Source organism: Dendrobates tinctorius, unplaced genomic scaffold, assembly GCF_039654945.1.
Source record: "Dendrobates tinctorius isolate UK_male_01 unplaced genomic scaffold, ASM3965494v1 ptg000162l, whole genome shotgun sequence".
In the NCBI taxonomy this organism is placed as follows: domain Eukaryota; kingdom Metazoa; phylum Chordata; class Amphibia; order Anura; family Dendrobatidae; genus Dendrobates; species Dendrobates tinctorius.
In genome coordinates, this window is record NW_027361829.1 from 20,783,286 (window position 1) to 20,807,101 (window position 23,816).

Consider the following 23,816-nt stretch of genomic DNA (forward strand, 5'->3'; position numbering starts at 1 on the left):
ATGGTGTGAGGGAACCAGGATCCATTTTGTATAAAGACACCATTATGTGTAGATGGAGCAGTCGTACATGAGTATACATATTGTTCAGACTCTAAGGATTCTGGTGTCTATTAAATAACAAGCAAGGACACTGACAGTATGCCCGGGGGGACTAGTAATCATTATGTGACCCCCAGCCCATTTTTCATATATGAATATAATTGGAGGCAACAATTTGCTCACTGTCTGCTAATTGGATTTACAGAACTATATAATAAAACATGGAGATAAAGGAAATCTGGACTCCTCTACATACTTACTTGATAGTGTGTTTTGTCTCCCGGCTGAGGTATTGTAACAACCTTACAACTCTGATAATTATACTAACAACGGTAGTTGGGTTCCATACTGTTCCCATATGTACCAACTTTAATAGCTTGTGATTTGGGAGGTTAATGGCTTGTGCGAAAATGATATGCCCTTAATTAGGAGACTCACCCCCTACATGCACATTCTCACCACTCCACTCCCTAGGTCTCCCCAAATATGCAATTAGATGCCCTGGCTCAAGAAATCTTCCAGAATCCCTTGTTTCTGGGGTATTTTGGTGTGACTTGGAGATTTACTGATTCATCAGGGAGTCCAGCAGGTCGCTCTAGCCACACTGCAAAAATTGACTAGTTTAACAACAAATTCAAAGTGCCGACTTGGCTTCCAATTTCCCTAGATCTTAATCTTACTAAGCATCTGCGGAATATGTAAAGACCAGTCATAAAGGCCACACTTCGCAACTCAAAAATCACAAAGAATCAGCTGCTAAAATTTTGGGCTTAGACACATTCAGATTTCTTGTGAAGTGTGTGCCTCAATGGGTCAGACCTGTTTTTGTGGCAAGCAAGATCTATACACTTGAGTGATGATACGACAATAGTTAAAATGTGGTTTTATGATGTGTGCTGGATTCATTTTTCAAGTATGCAAATAAAAAAAACTGATGGCGCTTTACCAGGCTTCCCCTAGGCACCAATCAATGAAATTCAGACAGCAAACAGGTGCAACAAATATGTAATCCATGTGCTGTGTTTTACACAGACTCTGCCATTTGAATGGTAGGGTAAGGCCCACAAATCGGATAACATAAAAACCATATAGCAGAAAAAACATACCTATAATGGATGATCAATATATTCTGCAATAGAATATTCTACAGTACAGTAACTGCTTATCATTTAGTCCATGTTTCTGGAGTGTGAAAGGAAACTGAATGTGTGGGCACCCTTACTGAGCAGGTATCTGGATGGGTAGAGGGTGTTCTTAAACCACTGGTAAAGGATACACCTAGCTACATTCAGGACACAACTGACCTCTTGAATAAACTAGCAGCAATAGGTGCTTTACCAGAAGGAACCTTCCTGGCCACCATGGATGTAGAATCTTTGTACTCTAATATCCCACACCAGGATGGATTAAATGCCTGCAAATTCTTCATGGAAAACACAGGGACTGATGCTGATTCTGTGGTGAAACTTATAAAATTCATCCTCACCCACAATTACTTTGAATTTGACAACAAGATATATCTACAGGAGACTGGCACAGCTATGGGAAGTAAAATGGCTCCAAAATATGTAAATCTTTTCATGGCCAAGCTTGAAAACAACTTTTTGTCCTCATGTCCCATCAGGCCTTTGGCCTACTATCACTACATTGATGATATTTTAATCATCTGGATGGAGTCTGAGCCATAGCTAAAGACATTCCACGAACAGTTTAATCAATTTCATCCCACCATCAACTTAACACTCAACTACTCCAGCACTGAGATTAACTGTTTGGACACCATCATGAAGCTAAAGAACAATGAAATAGAGACATCCCTGTATCAGAAGCCAATCGACCGTCCAACATACCTTAAATGGCACAGTTTCCATCCAAAGCACATAAAGAACTCTATTGTCTGCAGCCAAGCCATCAGATACAATCGTATATGTTCCAACCCCATGGATAGAGATGAACACCTTGGTCACATCAAAAAGACCATTTTAAATCAGGGCTACCATCCAAGAACAATTCAAAACCAAATTACAAGAGCCACCAGAATGTCAAGTAATTACCTGCTACATTACAAAGCTAAAGAAGAAAATAACCAGGTGCCTCTAGTAGTCACCTACAACCCAAATCTGGAAGTGCTAAGGGGAGCTGCACGGAAATTACAACATTTACTACAAAAAGATGCCCGATTACAATCCATATTTCCAGACCCCCCACTACTGTGTTTTAGGCAGCCCCCAAATCTAAGAAGCATCATTGTCAGAAGCTCCTTGTCCTCTCCAACAGCTGCTGAAACCATTCCTTGCAACCAGAAAAAATGTAAAACCTGTACATTTATAATGACCACGGAAAAGATAAAGATCCCCAACTCACATCAGGACTACAAGATCCCAGGTACTTTCAGCTGCATCACATCTAATTTGGTGTACTTAATTATATTTACCAAATGTCCAACTGGGGGTCTGTATGTGAGGGAGAACGGGCAAAAGCTTAGAATAAGGATGAATTTTTACCGCCACAAAATAAGAGAAAAATGAATGGATATACCTGTGGCCAAACATTTTTGTATGCCGGATCACAACACCATAGACATGAAATTACTGGTTTTGAAAGGTAACTTCACATCTCAGAGAGACAGAAAAGTCTGGGAGTACAAACTCATGACGACCTTGGACACTCTCAGTGCAGGAATGAATGTGTCGCATGGATTTATGTCTTTTTACATCAATTAAGGAATTTGCTCCTAAGACCTTGTGGGGGCATTACAACACATTACCAGACCCCAATCAGAGGACAATAAAACTTTCACTCCTTATCTATGGACTGGTCCAATATGTATGGCCATAACTGTCTATCACTCCCCCATAATGATAGTTCTGCTTCATGTCACTTGTCTTATCTATTGCATTCTTTCTGTGCTGTGTTGTGCATAAATATGTGATTCTTCAGATTTTTGTATTAGTTTATGCCTGATGAGAAGACCTGAGTAGTCTCAAACTTGCAATTTGTTACCATCTTTTCAGCCATTCAAAGGACTCTCTAGTTTTGTAACCATGGAGAACAAACAGACTCCATGTACCTACTGTTCTTAGTCAGCCTGAACCAGGGCCAGTAAGCTAACAGTATTACTGATAATCATTTTTAACCCTATTAATAATCGTATGCCTTTAATAAACGTCACAATAAAGCAGCAATCAGCTCTAGTGTTATAATACAATATGGTAGACGCTAATCCAAGTATTTAATCCCTGGAAGCAGGCTTCAGTTCTCAGTACTTCTAGTTCAGTAGCATAATCATAAACACTTTATATCACTGGGTATCCAGTTTCAGTAGTTTTGGCTTCCATCACAGGAGTCCGAACAAAAATAACTGTCTGAATAAGTACCTTTACTGAATTATGACAAACATCTTTGTAAGAGAAATCTGCCGCTCTGCTGTCCTGGTATAGCGCTGATATATTGCCTGAGTGCGCCTTCCTTTAGAATGAAGCAACGCATTTGACTGCAGACAACAATGAGGCTATTTGTAATAGTAGGTCGCCCTCTGGTGGCAAAAGGAATAAATATAAAATACATGGACATTGAAGAAAAAAATTAGAAATTCAATACTAAGTTAGCTACACACGTGGTCAAAATTGTTGGTACCCCTCGTTTAGTGACAGAAAAATCCACAATGGTCACAGAAATAACTTGAATCTGATAAAAGTACTAATAAATAAAAAATATATGAAAATGAACAAATGAAAGTCAGACATTGCTTTTCAACCATGCTTCCACAGAATTAAAAAAATAAAACTCATGAAATAGGCCTGGAAAGAAATAATGGTACCCCTGAAAATAACGTGACAAAAGGGACATGATAAATCAAGGTGTGTCCACTAATTAGTATCACAGGTGTCTACAATCTTGGAATCAGTGAGTGGCCTGTATAGAGGGCTACAGATACTCACTGTGCTGTTTGGTGACATGTTATGTATCATACTCAACATGGACCAGAGGAAGCGAATGAAAGAGTTGTCTCAGGAGATTAGGAAGAAAATTATAGACAAACATGTTAAAGGTAAAAGTTATAAGACCATCTCCAAGCAGTTTGATGTTCCTGTGACTACAGTTGCACATATTATTCAGAAATTTAAGATACATGGGACTGTAGCCAACCTCCCTGGACATGGCCGCAGGAGGAAAATTGATGACAAATCAATGAGGCGGATAACATGAATGGTAATAAAAGAGCCCAGAAAAGCTTCTAAACAGATTAAAGGTGAACTTCAAGCTCAAGGAACACCAGTGTCAGATCGCACCATCCATCACTGCATGAGCAAAAGTGGACTTCATGGGAGACGACCAAGGAGGACACCATTGTTCAAAAAAAAACAGACTGGAATTTGCCAAACTACAAGTTGACAAGCCACAAAGCTTCTGGGAGAATGTTCTATGGACAGATGAGACAAAAATGGAACTTTTTGGCAAGGCACATCAGCTCTATGTTCACAAATTGAAAAATGAAGCATATCAAGAAAAGAACATTGTCCCTACTGTGAAACATGGAGGAGGCTCTGTTATGTTCTGGGACTGCTTTGCTGCATCTGGGACAGGGTGTCTAGAATCTGTACACTGAAATCTCAAGACTATCAAGGGATTCTAGAGAGAAATGTGCTGCCCAGTGTCAGAAAGCTTGGTCTCAGTCGCAGGTCATGGGTCTTGCAACAGGATAATGACCTAAAATACACTGATAAAAACATCCAAGAATGGCTAAGAGGAAAACATTGGGCTATTCTGAAGTGGCCTTCTATATTGAGCCCTGACCTAAATCCTATTGAGCATCTTTGGAAAGAGCTGAAACATGCCATCTGGAAAAGGCAACCTTCAAACATGAGACAACTGGAGAAGTTTGCTCTTGAGGAGTGGGCCAAAATACCTGTCGAGAGGTGCAGAAGTCTCATTGACAGTTACAGGAATTGTTTGATTGCAGTGATTGCCTCAAAAGGTTGTGCAACAGAATATTAAGTTAAGGGTACCATCATTTCGGTCCAGGCCTATTTCATGAGTTGTTTTTTTATTCTGTGGAAGCATGGTTGAAAAGCAATGTCTGACTTTCATTTGTTCATTTTCATAGATTTTGATTTATTATTGCTTTTGTCAGATTCAAGCTATTTCTATGACTATTGTGCATATTTTTCTGTTATTAAACGAGGGGTACCAACAATTTTGACCACGTGTGTAACTAGAGAACAGGTGCTTCATCTTGTAAGCATAGACAAACGTTATAGCACATAAATAATGTTGTTTGTAACATTTAGGAAACACAGAAACTAAATGATTAGGGCTGGGCTCATGTAGTGTTTGCAACTACATTAAGTGGCTCTCTCAAGTTTTATGTCCAAAAAAGGGATTTGGGAATATGCGCCGACGGGGCCACTGACTATAATGGTGCAATAATGATAAATTGGTGATACAAGGTCCAGGAGGAGGCCCCAATGCAAGTTTTTCGTGTGCTTTCCCTTGAGAAATGCATGTTGGGGTCTTCCCCTGGACCTTGCACCAGTACTTTATTATTATGGGTAAGCCCTCCATTTTATTCATTTTTCCATCACTGTGAATTGTTGTTGTGCCCTTCATCCCATATTTATCTATTTACAATTAACTACTATTCATCATTTCTATGGGCCAGCTTCCCATTCATTAATGGACCTGCATTTATTATGTCACACATATACTTTGATGTATATTTTTCAGTCAATGTCATTATGGTTTACATTGCATTTAGCACTTATATTTCTTTAGTTCATTGTTGACTGTGTATATGTACCATTATTGCTATATACTTGATCATTGTTTTATGGTGCAACTCTGGGTTTCTTGTTTTCCTCCTTAGTAACCCTCATAATATTTGTTCTTATTTCTGCATATTTTACGTTTTGTACACCAATAAAAATGAATTTTGTACATGAATTGACAGTATTTCAGTCAGTTGGACAATTGCAGGTTGAATATTCGCCGGAGTGTATTCTTATATTCGTCTTTGACGCTAAGGGGGATCATGCTGTTTTGGCTGATGACATGCTCCTAGCCAGATTATTATATTTATCCCTGTGATCTTTATTATATTAATGTTGACATTATATAGAACTGTAATGTTATTTTACAATGTGACTTGTAAGTATCCAGTCTTTGTAGGCCTAGATCTCCAGAATTTTACCTTATAATCCAGTAAACCTCTCAATTTTTAATGAATGTATAAATCTGACAAGTGACATAAAACATTAAATATATTTAAATACAAAATGTGTACAGTGAACACAACATGTTACATACTAAGGTCTCTTGCAGAGGAGCAAGGTCAAGTGAATGTAGAGCGTACAGAGCCCTACACTCCCCATGCGGCACCATTCTCTTGCTTAGAAGCAATGCTCCTGGGGAATAAGCACACCTCTGTATAAATCTGTATTTAGAAAAGTTCTTTTAAAGAGCATTTAGGTTTTTTTCATTTAGAATTACGTATCATCCGGACACTGCAGTTTTCTCGGATTAAAAACTACAATGAGTATTTATTATCCAGTATCCACTAATGCATATTATATATGCAAAACCAGCCTTTTCTTACATATTTTCCTTATTTCTAGTAGTTTAACATTCTAGGGCGTCTAATTTGTCAAACTCACCTCATATCTGTTTCCACTGGTAGGTGCAGTTCTGAAAACCTCCTCATAATCATCACTTTCGACATTCCCTATGCTTCCCTCATTCTGCCAAAAAAAAAAAGAACGGTTATTTTAATAATATTAATTGTCCAATTAGAACTACAATTTCACCTAAAAAGGCTATTCAACATTTTTTTTCACAAAAAAAGGCTATAGGGTAGAGATGATGGAATTGCTCCACTGCAAATCAACTTCTAGTTGAAATTCATGAATTTCTTCACAGATCTCAATGAATTTGAAAAATTTGTGATTCAATTTGGCAGATAGCTAATATTATTCACAGTGTCATTTCACACATTGCTGAAGATGGCACATTAGAAAGTCCAAAATGAAAAGCCACAGCTATTACATCAAATGGCTGAGCAAAGGAAAGCGATGGCCAGTTTAGGGTTTTACAGCCTAGGGATAGGAGGTTAGAGTGCACAGCTCATCAAAAGAGCTATAAAGTGCTAAATCAGAGTGTGGTGCAATATCGCAGGCTGAAGAACATAGAATCCAGAAGTGAAAGTCTGTAAATAATAATTTACAGATTCAATATTGAAGAGCAGGAGCAGCAGAACCAGTGACTAAAGAATTGATTTGTGATATAGAGCTGTACAGCACCTTAACCCCTTCACCCGGAGCCTGTTTTCACCTTCATAACCAGGCCAATGTTTTCATTTCTGACCAGTGTCACTTTATGAGGTAACAACTCTGGAATGTATCAACATATCTCAGTGATTCTGAGAATGTTTTTTCGTGACATATGGTACTTCATATTAGTGGCTAATTTAGGTCGATAATATTTACATTTATTTATGAAAATATCGTCAGAGAGTTATAGCATACAAAAGAGATAATAAATAACACTCACCATATGCCTATTTCACATCAACATCAATTTTAACCCCTTCGCACCCGAGCCTGTTTTTGCCTTCGTGACCGGGCCAATTTTTTCAATTCTGACCAGTGTCACTTTATGAGGTCATAACTCTAGAACGCTTCAACGGATCCTGCTGATTCTGACATTGTTTTCTCGTGATATATTGTACTTCATGACAGTGGTAAAATTTCTTTGCTATGACTTGCGTTTATTTGTTAAAAATATGCAAATTTGGTGAAAATTTTGAAAATTTTGCAATTTTCAAATTTTTAATTTTTATACCCTTAGATCAGAGAGTTATATCGCACAAAATAGTTAATACATAATATTTCCCACATGTCTACTTTACATCTGCACAATTTTGGAATCAAAATTTTTTTTTGTTAGGAAGTTATAAGAGTTAAAAGTTGACCAGCGATTTCTCATTTTTACAACAAAATTTGCAAAACCATTTTTTTTAGGGACCACCTCACACTTGAAGTGAGTTTGGGGGGTCAATATGACAGAAAATACCCAAAAGTGACACCATTCTAAAAACTGCACCCCTCAAGGTACTCAAAACCACATTCAAGAAGTTTATTAACTCTTCAGGTGCTTCACAGGAATGAATGGAATGTGGAGGGAAAAATAAACATTTCCTTTTCTTTCACAAAAATTTTCCTTTAGACTTTTTTTTCTTTACTTTCGCAATGGTAACAGAAGAAAATGGTCTATACATTTTGCTTTTCAATTTCTCCTGAGCATGCCGATACCCCATATGTGAGAGAATAATACTGTTTGGGCGCACAGCAGAGATTAAAAGGGAAGGAGCACCACTTGACTTTTGGAATGCAAAATTGGCTGGAATCGATAGCGGACACCATGTTGCATTTGGAGAGCCCCTGACATGCCTAAACAGTGGAAACCCCCAATAAGTGACCCCATTTTGGAAACTAGACCCCTTAGGGAACTTATCTAGATGTGTATTGAGCACCTTGAACCCACAGGTGCTTCACAGAAGTTTATAACATAGAGCCGTGGAAATAAAAAAAGCAACATTTTTCACAAATAAATTGTTTTAGCTTCATATTTTGCATTTTCATAAGGGTAACAGGAGAAATTGCTCCATACAATTTGTTGAGTAATTTCTCCTGAGCATGCCGATACCCCATATGTGGGAGAATAATACTGTTTGGGCGCATGGCAGGGCTTGAAAGGGAAGGAGCACCACTTGAATTTTGGAATGCAAAATTACCTGGAATCGATAGCGGACACCATGTTGCATTTGGAGAGCCCCTGACATGCCTAAATAGTGGAAACCCCCAACAAGTGACCCCATTTTGGAAACTAGACCCCTTAGGGAACTTATCTAGATGTGTATTGAGCACCTTGAACCCACAGGTGCTTCACAGAAGTTTATAACATAGAGCCATGGAAATAAAAAAGCAACATTTTTCACAAATAAATTGTTTTAGCTTCATATTTTGCATTTTCATAAGGGTAACAGGAGAAATTGCTCCATACAATTTGTTTAGCAATTTCTCCTGAGCATGCCGATACCCCATATGTGGGAGAATAATACTGTTTGGGCGCATGGCAGGGCTTGAAAGGGAAGGAGCACCACTTGACTTTTGGAATGCAAAATTACCTGGAATCGATAGCGGACACCATGTTGCGTTTGGAGAGCCCCTGACATGCCTAAATCGTGGAAACCCCCAACAAGTGACCCCATTTTGGAAACTAGACCCCTTAGGGAACTTATCTAGATGTGTATTGAGCACCTTGAACCCACAGGTGCTTCACAGAAGTTTATAACATAGAGCCGTGGAAATAAAAAAAAGCAACATTTTTCACATATAAATTGTTTTAGCTTCATATTTTGCATTTTTATAAGGGTAACAGGAGAAATTGCTCCATACAATTTGTTGAGCAATTTCTCCTGAGCATGCCGATACCCCATATGTGGGAGAATACTACTGTTTGGGCGCACGGCAGAGCTTGGAAGGGGAGGAGTGCCATATTGGAGAGCAGATTTTGCTGGAATTGTTTGTGGGTGACCTGTCACATTGTCAGAGCCCTTGACGTGCCTAAACAGTGGAAACCCCCAATAAGTGACCCCATTTTGGAACCTAGACCCCCCCATGGAACTTATCTAGATGCGTAGTGGGCACTTTGAACGCCCAAGTGCTACACAGAAGTTAAAAACGAAGAGCCGTGAAAATAAAAAAAATCATATTTTTTCCACAAAAAATTACCTTTTCGCCCTCAATTTTTTTTCCAAAGGGTAACCAGAGAAATTAGACCCCAACAGTTGTTGTGCAATTTGTAATGAGTATGATGACACCCCATATGTGGGGATAAACCACTGTTTGGGCGCAAGTCAGAGCTTGGAAGGGAAGGAGCGCCATATTGGAGTTCAGATTTTGCTGGAATGTTTTGAGGATGTCATGTCACATTGTCAGAGCCCCTGAGGTGCCAGAACAGCATAAGCCCCCAAAAGTGACTGCAGTGAATGTCAAAAAAGTTTAAAAACGTGGTTCTGTATGGATGATTTTAAAGCAGTCATGGAGGCATAAGGCTGGCAATGATGGGCATTGTGGGCAATAATAGCGGGTATCATGCCTCATTCCTCTCTTGGAACATACACGACATCTTCTCTGGGGGTTCTTTCTTGTTTCAGTTGCTGGAATGAGTGCAATAAAATGTCGCTCAGTGAGTCTTCTAACATCTTCAGATTCTAAAGGATTGGCGGGGACAAAATTTTCAAAAACAAGATGTTCAATGACCTTTTCCTGATAATCAAGGAAAGTATCTGTATTTCCGGCTTTTCTGTACAACACAAAGAAATTATATGTGGCCACCTGAAACAAATAAATGACTAACTTCTTATACCAGGTATATGATTTTCTTGATACCTGGTATGGCTGTAGAACCTGATCTGCAAGGTCCACACCCCCCATATATTTGTTGTAGTCAATGACAGACACAGGTTTTGGAGTAGTGGATCCCTGATGGTCTGCAATGGCCTTTGTGGCATCTGTGTGGATCGAGCTCAGGATAAAAATATCTTTTTTATCCTTATACTTAAGGGCAAGCAGCTCTCCATTGCGTAAAGCCCCTGACTGCCCCTTTCGGAACTTTTCGTTGACCAACGATTGTGGAAACCCCTGACGGTTTTTGCGAATGGTCCCACAAGCCCCTATGTTATGGTCAACCAGACTTTTAAATAGGGGTATGCTGGTGTAGTAGTTGTCAACATACAGATTATAGCCTTTTTGTAAAAATGGAGTTATCAGCTCCCAAACAATTTTTCCAGATGTCCCCAGATAAGTAGGGCATCCTGGTGGGTTTAGTTGGCTATCTTTCCCCTCATAAATGCGAAAAGCAGCTGTGTATCCGGTTGAACTCTCGCACATTTTCTAGAGCTTTATTCCGAACCTTGCTCTCTTAGAAGGAATAAATTGCTTGAGGTGCAGTCTTCCTTTGAATTTTACAAGGGACTCATCAATGGAAATGTTTTCTGTTGGGGTGTAGAGCCTCAAGAACTTTTCTGTTAAGTCTTTGATGATGGGTCTGATTTTGAATAGTCTGTCATGTTCTGAGGCATCTCTGGGCAGGGATTGACTATTGTCGTTAAAATGCCAAAACCTCATGAACATTTCATAATGGGTCCTAGGAAGAACTGCAGAAAACATAGGGGTGGCTTGAACAGGGCGGTTGGACCAATAGGACCGAATGCTCGTTTTTTTTTACAAGCCCCATAGCGAATGTAAGTCCTAAAAATTTTTTCATTTCTAAGACATTAGTTGGTGTCCATAAATTTGACCTAGCATAATAGGATCGTGGATTCTGGCTGATGAATTGGGACGCATATAAATTTGTTTGTAGGACAATATGCTCTAGCAAGCTATCTGTCATAAACAAATTAAAAAAATTAATTGGTCCAAAATTTTCCACCTCCACATTTATACCAGGAATGACATTAAAATTAGGGATGAATGGAGTAGCCGAATCCGAAGCCTCCCATCTGGGAAATGCTACATCAAGAGGCAAAGCCCCTTGGACACTGACGTGCGCCAATTCACGAGCACTAGGGACAGCGCTAGTACTGGGCATTGTTCCCTGAGTTGGAGACGTTTCTCCAGAAGCGCTATTTGTCCTTCTTGTTGTACTGGTCCTTGTGTGTGAAGATGGACCAGAATCACTGCTCATTTCTGAGCTATCACTGTCGCTGCTACTAAAGCCCTCGAAATCCACATCGCCATCTGACACTGTGCTTTCTTCACTGTCAGAACATAACAGTGCATAAGCTTCCTCTGTACTATAATACGGACGGGCCATTTTATTAGTTTTTATTTTTTTTCCAGAAATAGAAAACTCTGAGGTGACGTGACTGACTGATGTGACGTGACTGACTGACGTGACGTGACTGACGTGACTGACGTGACGTGACTGACGTGACGTGACTGACTGACGTGTCGTGACTGACGTGACGTGACTGACTGACGTGACTGAAGTGTCGTGACTGAAGTGTCGTGACTGACGTGTCGTGACTGACGTGACGTGACGTGACTGACGTGACGTGACTGACGTGACGTGACTGACGTGACGTGACTGACTGACGTGACTGACTGACGTGACGTGACTGACTGACGTGACGTGACTGACGTGTCGTGACTGACGTCACGTGACTGACTGACGTCACGTGACTGACTGACGTAACCCTAACTTTAACCTAACAGTAACCCTAACTGTTACTAGCCCTAACCTGCCTTATCTGGGTTTTTTATTGTTTTTTTCACTTTATAGCACAATTGCTGCCTGGCACAGCTGTTGCCAGCAGCACTTGTAACGCTGTTTCTCCTCAAATCTCTCACTGACAGGAGATCTGAGGAGAAACAGCATTTTTATAAGGCAGATCGCTGGGAAAGTTTGTTGCTACAACAAACTTTTCCCAGCGAGTTCTCTCATTGGCTGCTGTGATCTGACGTCATCAGGACCTGAACCAATCAGGTCTCGATGAGGTCAGGGGTCCCAGCATGCATTGTGCGCCGGGATCCCTGCATTATAAGGTACGTGGGGGTCCCGGGGGGCACAAAACCGCCGACAGTAGATAAACGTCGGCGCTGCACAAAGCCCAGCAAGCGCCAACGTTTATCTACTGTGGGCGGTCGGGAAGAGGTTAAAACATAATTTTTTTTCTTAGAAAGTAGAAGGGTTAACATTTTATCAGCATTTTTTTTATTTTCCAACAAAATTTACAAAACCATTTTTTTTAGGGCCCCAAATCCCCTTTGAAGAGACATTGAGGGCCCTATGTGACAAAAATACCAGAAAGTGACTATGGTATATATACAAAACTACACCTCTCAAAATCCTCAAAATCATATTCAAGAACTTTTTTAACCTTTTAGGGTCTTCACCAAAATTAAAATAAGGTGGAAGGAAAAAATGAAAATTTTACTTTTTTCCACCAAAATATTGATTTAGCTCTAAATTTTGCATTTTCACAAGGGTAACAGAAGAAAATAGACCATATGATATGCTGTGTAATTTCTCCGGAGTATGCTGATATGTGGTGGAAAACTACTGCTTGGGTGCGCAGCAGGGCTTGGAAGCAACGCTATTTCATTTTTGGAGCTCAAAATTGGCTGGATTCAATAGCGTTTCAGAGCCACTGATGTGCCTAAACAGTGGAAATCCTCACAAGTGGCCCCATTTTGGAAACTACATCCCTTAATGAACTTATCCAGAGGTGTTGTAAGCACCTTGAACCCACAGGTGCTTCATAGAATTTTATAGCATTGAGCAATTAAAATGAAAAAAAATTTCCAGCAAAAATGTTGATTTACCCAAGATTTTTCCTTTTCACAAGGGTAACAGGAGAAAAAGAACCATCACATTTGATGTACAATTTCTCCTAAGTACACAAATACCCTATACATAGTGGAAAACTACTGTTTGGGCTAACGGCATGGCTGGGAAGGGAAGGAGCGTCAATTGCATTATGGAGCGCAGTTTTGGCTGGAATAGATTGCAGATGCCATGTCACATTTGAAGAGCTCCTGAAATGCCAAAACAGCAGAAACCTTCACAAGTTACAATTTCCATTTTGGAAACTAAATCTCTTGAGAAAGTCATCTAGGATTGTAGTGAGCATTCATAACCCTCAGGCGATTCACAGAATTGTATAACATTGGGCTGAGTCAATGGAAAATTACAATTTTTCCACTAAAATGTTGTTTTGGCCCCAAGTTTTACATTTTCAAAAGGGGTAATAAGAAAAAAACTAATGGTACAATATGTTACACAATTTCTGCTGTGTATACGCCAATACGCTATATGTGGTCGAAAGTTAATTTTGAGGGACATTGCAAAGCTTAGAAGGGAAGAAGCGCCATATTGGAGTTCAGATTTTGCTGGAGGAATGCTATGTTACATTGGCAGATACCCTGAGGTGCCAGAACAGTAGGATCCCTCCATAAGTGACCCCATTTTACAAGCAACACATGTCAATGAATTCATTTAGGGGTGCAGTGAGCATATTGACACCAACTGTGCCTCTCAGAATTGTATGACTTTGGGCAGTGAAGAAATAATTATTTTATTTTTTACCACTGAAACGTTGTTTTAGCCTCAATTGTTTAATTATTATAAGGGCTAATAGGAAATATTGTCAGTTTGTTGTGCAATTTCTCCTGAGCGCACCAATATCCTACTTGTAATCTTGATCTACTTTTCAAGCACATTGGGAGCTCAGAAGGGAAGGAGCACTATATTGTCGTGCAGATTTGGCTGAAATGGTTTGCTGGTGCCATGATCCACTCGAAGAGCCCCTGAGGTGCCATAACAGCATAATAACTGCTCCATAAGTGACCACATTTTACAAACTCCACCTCTCAGTGAATTCATCTAAGGGTGCAGTGATCATATTGAGTGTGTCATAGAATTTTATACAAATGGGCAGTGAAGAAAAAATTATTACATTTTTACTACCAAAATTTTGTTTTAGCTTTAGATTTTACATTTCACACAGTTAAATGGGTTAAACTGGCAACAAAATTTGACATCCACAATTTCTGCTGAACGTGGCAATACCCCATATGTGGCTGTACAATACTGCTAAGCCACTCGGTGAGACTCGGGAGGGAAGGAGCGCTATTTGACTATTGGACAACAAATTATAGCAGAACAGTTTGCAGACTCTATATACAGAGCCCTTACGTGTCAGAAGAGCAGAATCCTCCATCAATTGCCCCCATTTTGGAAATTATACCTCTCTGGGAATTTATCTACAGGTGTAGTGACAATATTGACTCCATGTGTGTTTTCTAGTTGTGGATGTTTCTGAGTGGATGCATGCGAAAGTAGGCGGAGCTTAAGGGAGGAAGTACGCAGCCATATGCAGACCAGAAAACGCAAGTGTGAACTTAGCCTTAGTCCATTTAGGCAACCAAGCACCACACAACTACACCATGGGCTGTTACCACATTTAGAAGCAGTGTACCTTGCAAGCACTAGTTGTTAAATCATTCTTTTTGGTCAGGGGAGATTTATTTTGCTTAGCACAAAATCTAAAAAGAAATTACACTAAACTGAGACATTTAGCTGTGCAGGCCTGCTTTAGAATTTAATGCTGCATATATGTTGGAGTGCCTCTACCAGCAATATGAAGCAGTGCAAAACTATATTATGCAGCAACCAAACCGGTGGGTTAGTTTGATATCTGCCATTGACAGCTTGATGCCTGTCACTAACTAAAGCCCTTCAAAGAGGCTACTAAATTCTTAAGGACAACTAGGACAAAAAAGACGTTAACTTCTTCTTATGTACACTGCCTTGTAACAGTATTCATAACCCGTGAACTTTTCAACATTTTTTCAAGTTACTTATTGTGATTTTATGTGATATACCAATAAAAAGTAGTAAGTAATTGTATAATGTACAGGAAATGATACATGGTTTTCTAATTATTGTACAAATATGAATCTGAAATTTGTGATGTGAATTTATATTCGGCCCCCTGTAGTCTGATACCCCTAAATAAAATCCTGAGAGCTCAACTGACCCCAGATGTCACACAATTAGTAAATCGAATCCACCTTTGTGTAATTTATTCTCAGTATAATTACAGCTGTTTTGTGAAGGCACATACAGTTAGGTCCATATATATTTGGACACAGACAACATTTTTCTAATTTTGGTTCTAGACATTACCACAATGAATTTTAAACAAAACAATACAGATGCAGTTGAAGTTTAGACTTCCAACTTTCATTTGAGGGTATCCACATTAAAATTGGATGAAGGGTTTAGGAGTTTCAGCTCCTTAACATGTGCCACCCTGTTTTTAAAGGGACCAAAAGTAATTGGACAGATTAAATAATTGTTCATTTTTAGTACTTTGTTGAAAACCCTTTGTTGGCAATGACTGCCTGAAGTCTTGAACTCATGGACATCACAAGACGCTGTGTTTCCTCCTTTTTGATGCTCTGCCAGGCCTTCACTGCGGTGGTTTTCAGTTGCTGTTTGTTTGTGGGCCTTTCTGACTGAAGTTTAGTCTTTAACAAGTGAAATGCATGCTCAATTGGGTTGAGATCAGGTGACTGACTTGGCCATTCAAGAATATTCCACTTCTTTGCTTTGATAAACTCCTGGGTTGCTTAGGCTTTATGTTTTGGGTCATTGTCCATCTGTAGTATGAAACGATGACCAATCAGTTTGGCTGCATTTGGCTGGGTCTGAGCACACAGTATGGCTCTGAATACCTCAGAATTCATTCGGCTGCTTCTGTCCTGTGTCACATCATCAATAAACACTAGTGACCCAGTGCCACTGGCAGCCATGCATGCCCAAGCCATCACCCTGCCTCTGCCGTGTTTTACAGATGATGTGGTATGCTTTGGATCATGAGCTGTACCACGCCTTCGCCATACTTTTCTCTTTCCATCATTCTGGTAGAGGTTGATTTTGGTTTCATCTGTCTAAAGAATGTTCTTCCAGAACTGTGCTGGCTTTTTTAGATGTTTTTTACCAAAGTCCAGTCTAGCCTTTTGATTCTTGATGCTTATGAGTGGCTTGCAGCGTGCAGTGAACCCTCTGTATTTACTTTCATGCAGTCTTCTCTTTATGGTAGATTTGGATATTGATACGCCTACCTCCTGGAGAGTGTTGTTCACATGGTTGGCTGTTGTGAAGGGGTTTCTCTTCACCATGGAGATTATTCTGCGATCATCCAACACTGTTGTCTTCTGTGGGCACCCAGGTCTTTTTGCATTGATGAGTTCACCAGCGCTTTCGTTCTTTCTCAAGATGCACCAAACTGTAGATTTTGCCACTCCTAATGTCATAACAATTTCTTGGATGGGTTTTTTCTGTTTTTGCAGCTTATGGATGGCTTGTTTCACCTGCATGGAGAGCTCCTTTGACCACATGTTTTCTTCACAGCAAAACCTTCCAAATGTAAGTACCACACCTCAAATCAACTCCAGGCTTTTTATCTGCTTAATTGCGAATGACATAACGAAGGGATTACCCACACCTGTCCATGAAATAACCTTGGAGTCAATTGTCCACTTTCTTTTGGTCCCTTTAAAAACAGGGTGGCACATGTTAAGGAGTTGAAACTCCTAAACCCTTCATCCAATTTTAATGTGGATACCCTCAAATGAAAGCTGAAAGTCTGAACTTCAACTGCATCTGAATTGTTTTGTTTAAAATTCATTTTGGTAATGTCTAGAACCAAAATTAGAAAAATGTTGTTTCTGTCCAAATATATATGGACCTAACTGTAGGTTTTCATAATATTAGGGATCAAACAGTATCATGAAAACCAAAGGACACACCAGACAGGTCAGGGAGATAGTTGTGGAGAAGTGTAAAGCAAGGTTAGGTCTAAAAAAAAAATAGCCCAAGCTTTAAACATCTCATGGGGCACTGTTCAACGCATCATTGTAAAATGAAAGGAGTATGGCACAACTGCAAACCTACCAGGGCATGGCTGTCTACGTAAACTAACATCCCAAGTAAGGAAATCAACAATTAGAGAAGCAGCAAAGAAGGCGATGGCAGAGATCCAAAGCTCATGTGGGACAATCTGTTCACATGACAACAATTAGTCATATATTCCATAAATCTATCCTTTTTGGAAAAAAATAAACAAGAAAGACGTTTTTGAAAGCAAGCCATAAGAAGTCGCATTTGCAATTTTCAAAACGCCATGTAGGAGACACAAGTAACATGTGGAAGGCGCTCTGGTCAGATGAGACAAAAGTAACATTTTTTTAGCTAAATGCAAAACACTGCTCATCACCTTGAAAACAACATCCCCAACTTTGAATATGGTGGTGGCAGCATCATGCTGTAGGGATGATTTTTCTTCAACATGGAAAGGGAGCTGATCAGGGTTGATTGGAAGATGGATGGAGTTAAATACAGGGCAATCCTGGAGGAAAACCAGTTGGAGGCTACAAAGACATGAGACCGATGCATAGGATCATCTACCAACAGGTAAAGAACCCTAAACATGCTGCCAGAGCTACAATGGAATGGTTGAGTAAACAATATTTGTGTTTGAATGGTGCAGTCACAGTCCAGACCTAAATTCCATTGAAAATCTGTGGCAAGACTTGAAAATTACTGTTCATAGATGCTCTCCATCCAATCTCACTGAGTTAGAGCTAGTTTGCAAAGAATAATGGGCAAATATATCAGCATCCAAATGTGTAAAGCTGATAGAGACGATATTTCAGTATCGAGATGTGCAAAGCTGGTAGAGACATACTCCAAAAGACTTAGAGTAGTAAAAGCAGTGAAAGGGGGTCTTACAAAATACTGCCTCAGGGGGGCTGAATATAAATGCACATCACAATTTTCAGATCTATATTTTTATATTATTAGAAAAATATCATTTGCATTTCACAAATACTCGCTACTTTGTATGGTATATAAAGTCCATTTATGTTTGTTGGACACAGATAAAAAAATGTGGAAAAGTTCACGAGGTATTAATACTTTTTAAAGGTACTGTTTCTTGGAGAAAACTCACTCATCAGGATGCAACAGTAGATGGAGGAAGAATAACACAATAACTTGTACATGTTCATTGCTGTCTTGGGGCAACAGAATGTGGAGGAGGAGGAAGAGCAGCAGCAATGTAATACTAATGTCGGCGCCTCTGCATGGTTCCCCTGTCTCCTCCATGCAGGGACGCCGGCATATTCACCACCCCGTGTCCAGTCTGATGTGCACGCTCTCCCCTGTTCTTAAAGGGGCAGCCCGCACACTATAAGAATGCCCCCAGCCAAGGATAGGAGGCATTTAATATAAAGGCACACTCTCCATTAGGGAGGTGCCTGAGCAACCCCTATAGTTCCTTACTTAGAGTATGTGTGCAACTGTATGTCCCAGGGCAATTATATTAAAAAATATGGTGAATTGATGATGGATGTAATGCAGGGCAGGTGACGCAGTAAATAACTCTGAGGACACAGCAGGGCAACAGTTTCCTTTACCTTTACTGGATGTTCTGACGTGCAGAACGGAGCACTGTTACAGGTGGGAATGGAGATCCCGGCAGCCTGGAAGCAATTTAGGATCCCCTAAGCCAGATGGTGTTGGAGGCCTCCTTACTGCGCTGTTCTCTGAGGTTCTTGCTGCCTGAAGCTATGCTCAGTCCTCTTTTCCTTACTGTTCCTTAGTCCTTGCCAGTATGGCAGGCAGCTTGAGCCTTTTACAGGTGTCACTCCTTGATGGTGGCTCCGGCTCTGGTATGCTGCTGTGCCTTCAGGTGTGTGATGGGTCCAGGAGGCCTGCAGTCTCCTGCCATCCGGATTTGGCTGCTGGGACTGTTGTACCTGTGCAGCCACTGACTCCAGCGTCTGGTGTCAAGCGCTCCTCCCTGGGGTGAGCTTGGTCACAGCTCCAATCCCCAGGCGTTCCTAAACTTCCACTTTCCTCTCTCTTCACTCTGCTTTTGGGACGAGCTCTTCACAGCTCCTGTCCCCTGTACAGACTCTCACAGTCTGCCTAACCTCGCCTCCAGGCCAGAACTAATAAGGAAGCTTTACTGAAACCAGGTTTTGAGCTCCCCCTTCTTGTCTGGAGTCAGGAAAGGTGATGTATGCTGGTGTTACCTGGCTAGGGAAACCCTCCTTGCTTCCAGGCATGACATCACCCCCTGTGAGGGAGGCAATACCACTGAGGCAACCGGACTCCTGGGGTGCCACAAATACACTGTATTTTTTGCTAAAATTTTTTAGAATGGTACACATGGACCATGAATTTGGTGCAAAATGGAAAATGGTCTTTACTTTTATTTTTAAACAGGTTTTGTGACTTTTCTATACTAAAAATTGCAAATCATTTAAAAAGTTGCAAAAAATTTAAACTCCTCCAGAAACCTTACTCCAGGCAGGGAGTTGAGTTAAATTGGGAGTTTAACTCCAGGCAGGGAGTTTAATATTTGGTTAAAGTTGCATTTTTTAAAATCTGTCTACAAGATCTAGATAAGAAGATAGATACAAGGAATGGTACACAGCAGTACAGCTATCATAAGGGATATTGTGAAGAGTAACATACCATATGTAGATATTATCCCATATAAATAAAGTTACCGTGGACTGTGAAGGAGACCTATTGTCACAATTTACAAAGAAGAGGAGGGAAGAAAACTTCCAAAACAACAATTAAAGGTCATATTATAAAATTGCTTTATTGGATACAGGGCAAAAAACACTAAAATATGCTAAAATGCTGAACATTTGTCAAAAGACAAAAGAACACCATGGACCGTACTTGCTGCATAGAAAAACATTAAAGAGGCGTGGGGCGGACACCTGGACCCGCTATTTGTCTGCGCGCACTTGCGTTTATCAGGTAATATATGACACATGGGATTTAGTGTGTGGTTATTTGTGTTATACATGTCTATGACCTTAGTGTAGTTCTTGGGTACTTATCTGTCTATTTTGTCAGTGACATGGTAACTTATCATATGATTTATTTATTTTTGTGCCCTCTTTAATGTATTTCTATGCAGCAAGTACGGTCCATGGTGTTCTTTTGTCTTTTGACAAATGTTCAGCATTTTAGCATATTTTAGTGTTTTTTGCCCTGTATCCAATAAAGCAATTTTATAATATGACCTTTAATTGTTGCTTTGGAAGTTTTCTTCCCTCCTCTTCAACATCTAGGTAAGATAAGTTATTGAGAAAAATAAGTAAGACAACTTAAAAAGTGGTGCAAATCGTTTAGAGAATAAGGCACAAATACCAAAACCACTAAAAAGAAGCAAATCAATCCAGAAAACTGAAAAACTGAAGAAACAGCAATGATGAATCAAGTGTTTCTGCTTTCTGTCAGTCTGCAGGAGAATGCCCTACATGGTTTATGCAATGCATTTTAATTTACAACAGAGATTTTTATCTGTCTGTTGGGTTACAGTCACATGCCCCAGGCTTCAACTTTCACCCGAGACTGGGGAGGCATGGAAGGGAGTGGGGGCAGAAGCAATCTCGCTCTGTTCTACAGTGAGACCAGATAGGAGATATGAACTTTCCTTTTCTCAAGTGATTGACAGTAGAAAGAAGGTGAGGAGACAAGGTGTTGGGCATGCATTCCAACAAAGCCTGCAGCCCTGTCCAGTTGCAAGAGCTTGACAATGCCATAACCACAGACAGGTTCTTCTTTCTGTCAGTGCAATACACTTTAGGCTCTGTGCACTCTTTTTTATGAGATTTTTTATAGCGGAAACTTACTGGAAACTCTTCAAAACTCCTGAAATACTTTGAGTTTATGGTCAAATTCTGCTATGATAACTCAGTAAAAAGACGTTGTATGCACATAGCCTATAACTCTTCTGCCACATAACTCTTCTGATTACTCAGCCTGCCTGTTTAAATAACAATAGGAATCGGCCAATACAGTACAAGTGTGCTCCCTATTATTATTAGACAGGCTAGATATTGAAAAATATAAGATGTATTATTTCACAATGGTACAAATACCCCCTTTCCCACCCGCTCTTTAACATATGCACACATATGCCTATAGCAGTGTCATCTACACATCCCTCACAAAAGTGCATCAACTACTGTATTAAACATTGTAGCATGTAATTTAATTTATTTTCTTCCATCTAAAATGTATGTAGGGGATCTAGTCAGGTGTGTCTTATAGTCCAAAAATAAAGTAATAATGTTTACACTGTTAGTTCCTTTTTCACTTGTTTTTGTTGCCTAAATAACTAGAAATTTTTTGCACGACTTGAGAATATGCCACTGTTTCTTCAATTTGAAATTAGCAAACCTCTGGTAGATTGCAAGAAATAATTTTTGAATGACTTGTTAGGAACTTACTATTGCTCTTTCTCTAGCTAAACAGTGAACATGCTGCTGTCTGCAGATCTCAAAACAGAGATGATTTTTGTTCGGCTTGTAAAAAAATCTATTACTTCTTAATTTAGCAATACTGGCAATTCTGGCAACTTGGAGGGAATAGATTCACTGCAAATTAAGTTTATCAATGTTTTGTTGTGCTCACAGCCCAACACTGTGCAGGACGCTTGGTATTTGGCACAGAACACCAGGATTGGCAAATTTGCCACTGGCGCCCTGTGCTCTTCACAGATGAAAGCAGGTTCACACTGAGCACATGAGATAGACGTGACAGAGTTTGGAGACGCTGTGGAGAGTGATCTGCTGCCTACAACATCCTTCAGCATGACTGGTTTGGCAGTTGGTCAGTAATGGTGTAGAGTGGCATTTCTTTGGAGGGCAAAACGGTATTGGGCTGTGAGCACAACCCCCATCTGTGGACGTCGGGCACTCAAACCATGCACATGGAGTCGGTTTCTAACCGTTTGTGCAGACACATGCACATTTGTGGCCTGCTGGAGGTCATTTTGCAGGGCTCTGGCAGTGCTCCTCCTGTTTCTCCTTGCACAAAGGTAGAGGTAGGGGTCCTGCTGCTGGGTTGTTGCCCTCCTATGGCTCCCTCCACGTCTCCTGGTGTACTGGCCAGTCTCCTGGTAGCCCCTCCAGCCTCTGGACACTACGCTAACAGACACAGCAAACCTTCTTGCCACAGCTCGCATTGATGTGCCATCCTGGATGAGCTGCACTACCTGAGCCACTTGTGTGGGTTGTAGAGTCCGTCTCATGCTACCACAAGTGTGAAAGCACAAACAACATTCAAAAGTGACCAAAACATCAGGCAGAAAGCATTGTTACTGAAATGTGGTCTGTGGTCCCCACCAGCAGAACCACTCCTTTATTGAGGGTGTCTTGATGATTGCCAATAATTTCCATCTGTTGTCTATTCCATTTGCACAACAGCATGTGAAATTGATTGTCAAACAGTATTGCTTCCTAAGTGGACAGTTTGATTCCACAGACGTTTGATTCACTTGGAGTTATATTCTGTTGTTTAGGTGTTCCCTTTATTTTTTTAAGCAGTGTTGTCATGTCCCATGATTTTGAATCATACAGACAGTACTGCATTTAACCATATTGTTGTTTCATTGCTGTATATAGATCTGTCCCTTTTAGAGGTTTTCTCCTCCCCCCTTGCATGTGACTCTTATTTCTGTAACCCCTCCCTTCTTCTCCATTTTTGAGTCTTCTCCATCTTGGAGACACACGTTTATACAGCTCTGTACAAGGAAAGTCTCTTTTTACCTACTGTAACGTGCATTATGCAAGGATTCAGCCGAGAATAAGGCTGTGTGCACACGATGCAGATTTGCAGCGGATCCGCAGTGGATTTTACCACGCAGAAACGTTGCATATCCACATTGTGATGTACAGTAGCCTTAAAATCAATGAAAAAAAAAACCGCTGTTCAGACGCTGCGGATTTTTCCGCGTGGTTTTCCTGCGATACAAAATCCGCAGCATGTTACTTCTTTTGCGCGGTTTTCCATCTCCTCTGTCACCAAATCCGCAGGGGGAAAACCGCAGTGGAAAACCGCACAAAAACCGCAATAAAACCGCAGGAAAAATGGAAGAAATCCGCAGGAAAAATGCAGGTCATTTGACCTGCGGATTTATTCCATTCTGCGCGGAAAAATCCGCAGGGCTAAAAAGTCCGTCTGCACTCAGTCTAAACCTTCTACTGGACTCTTCAAACTTGCTCTTTTCAGTCGAGTTTAAACTATCTGCGGACATCACTAAACGTGAGTAACGGTCAACAGACTCCGTGGGTTGGCAGTCTGAGCGCCCACACACTTACAGTTTGGCCATGAGG

At 40.4% G+C, this 23,816-nt stretch overlaps 1 protein-coding gene across 8 annotated transcripts in view; it reads right to left on the bottom strand.

Annotated features, from left to right (window-relative positions):
• Positions 1–23,816, bottom strand: part of COBL (cordon-bleu WH2 repeat protein) — an 803,866-nt gene that overhangs the window by 379,295 nt on the left and 400,755 nt on the right. For all 8 annotated transcript variants that reach the window (XM_073549883.1, XM_073549882.1, XM_073549884.1 and 5 more), the window contains one exon: positions 6,693–6,776. In XM_073549883.1, the coding sequence (XP_073405984.1) occupies positions 6,693–6,776 (84 nt within the window). The remainder of the gene's footprint in view (positions 1–6,692; positions 6,777–23,816) is intronic.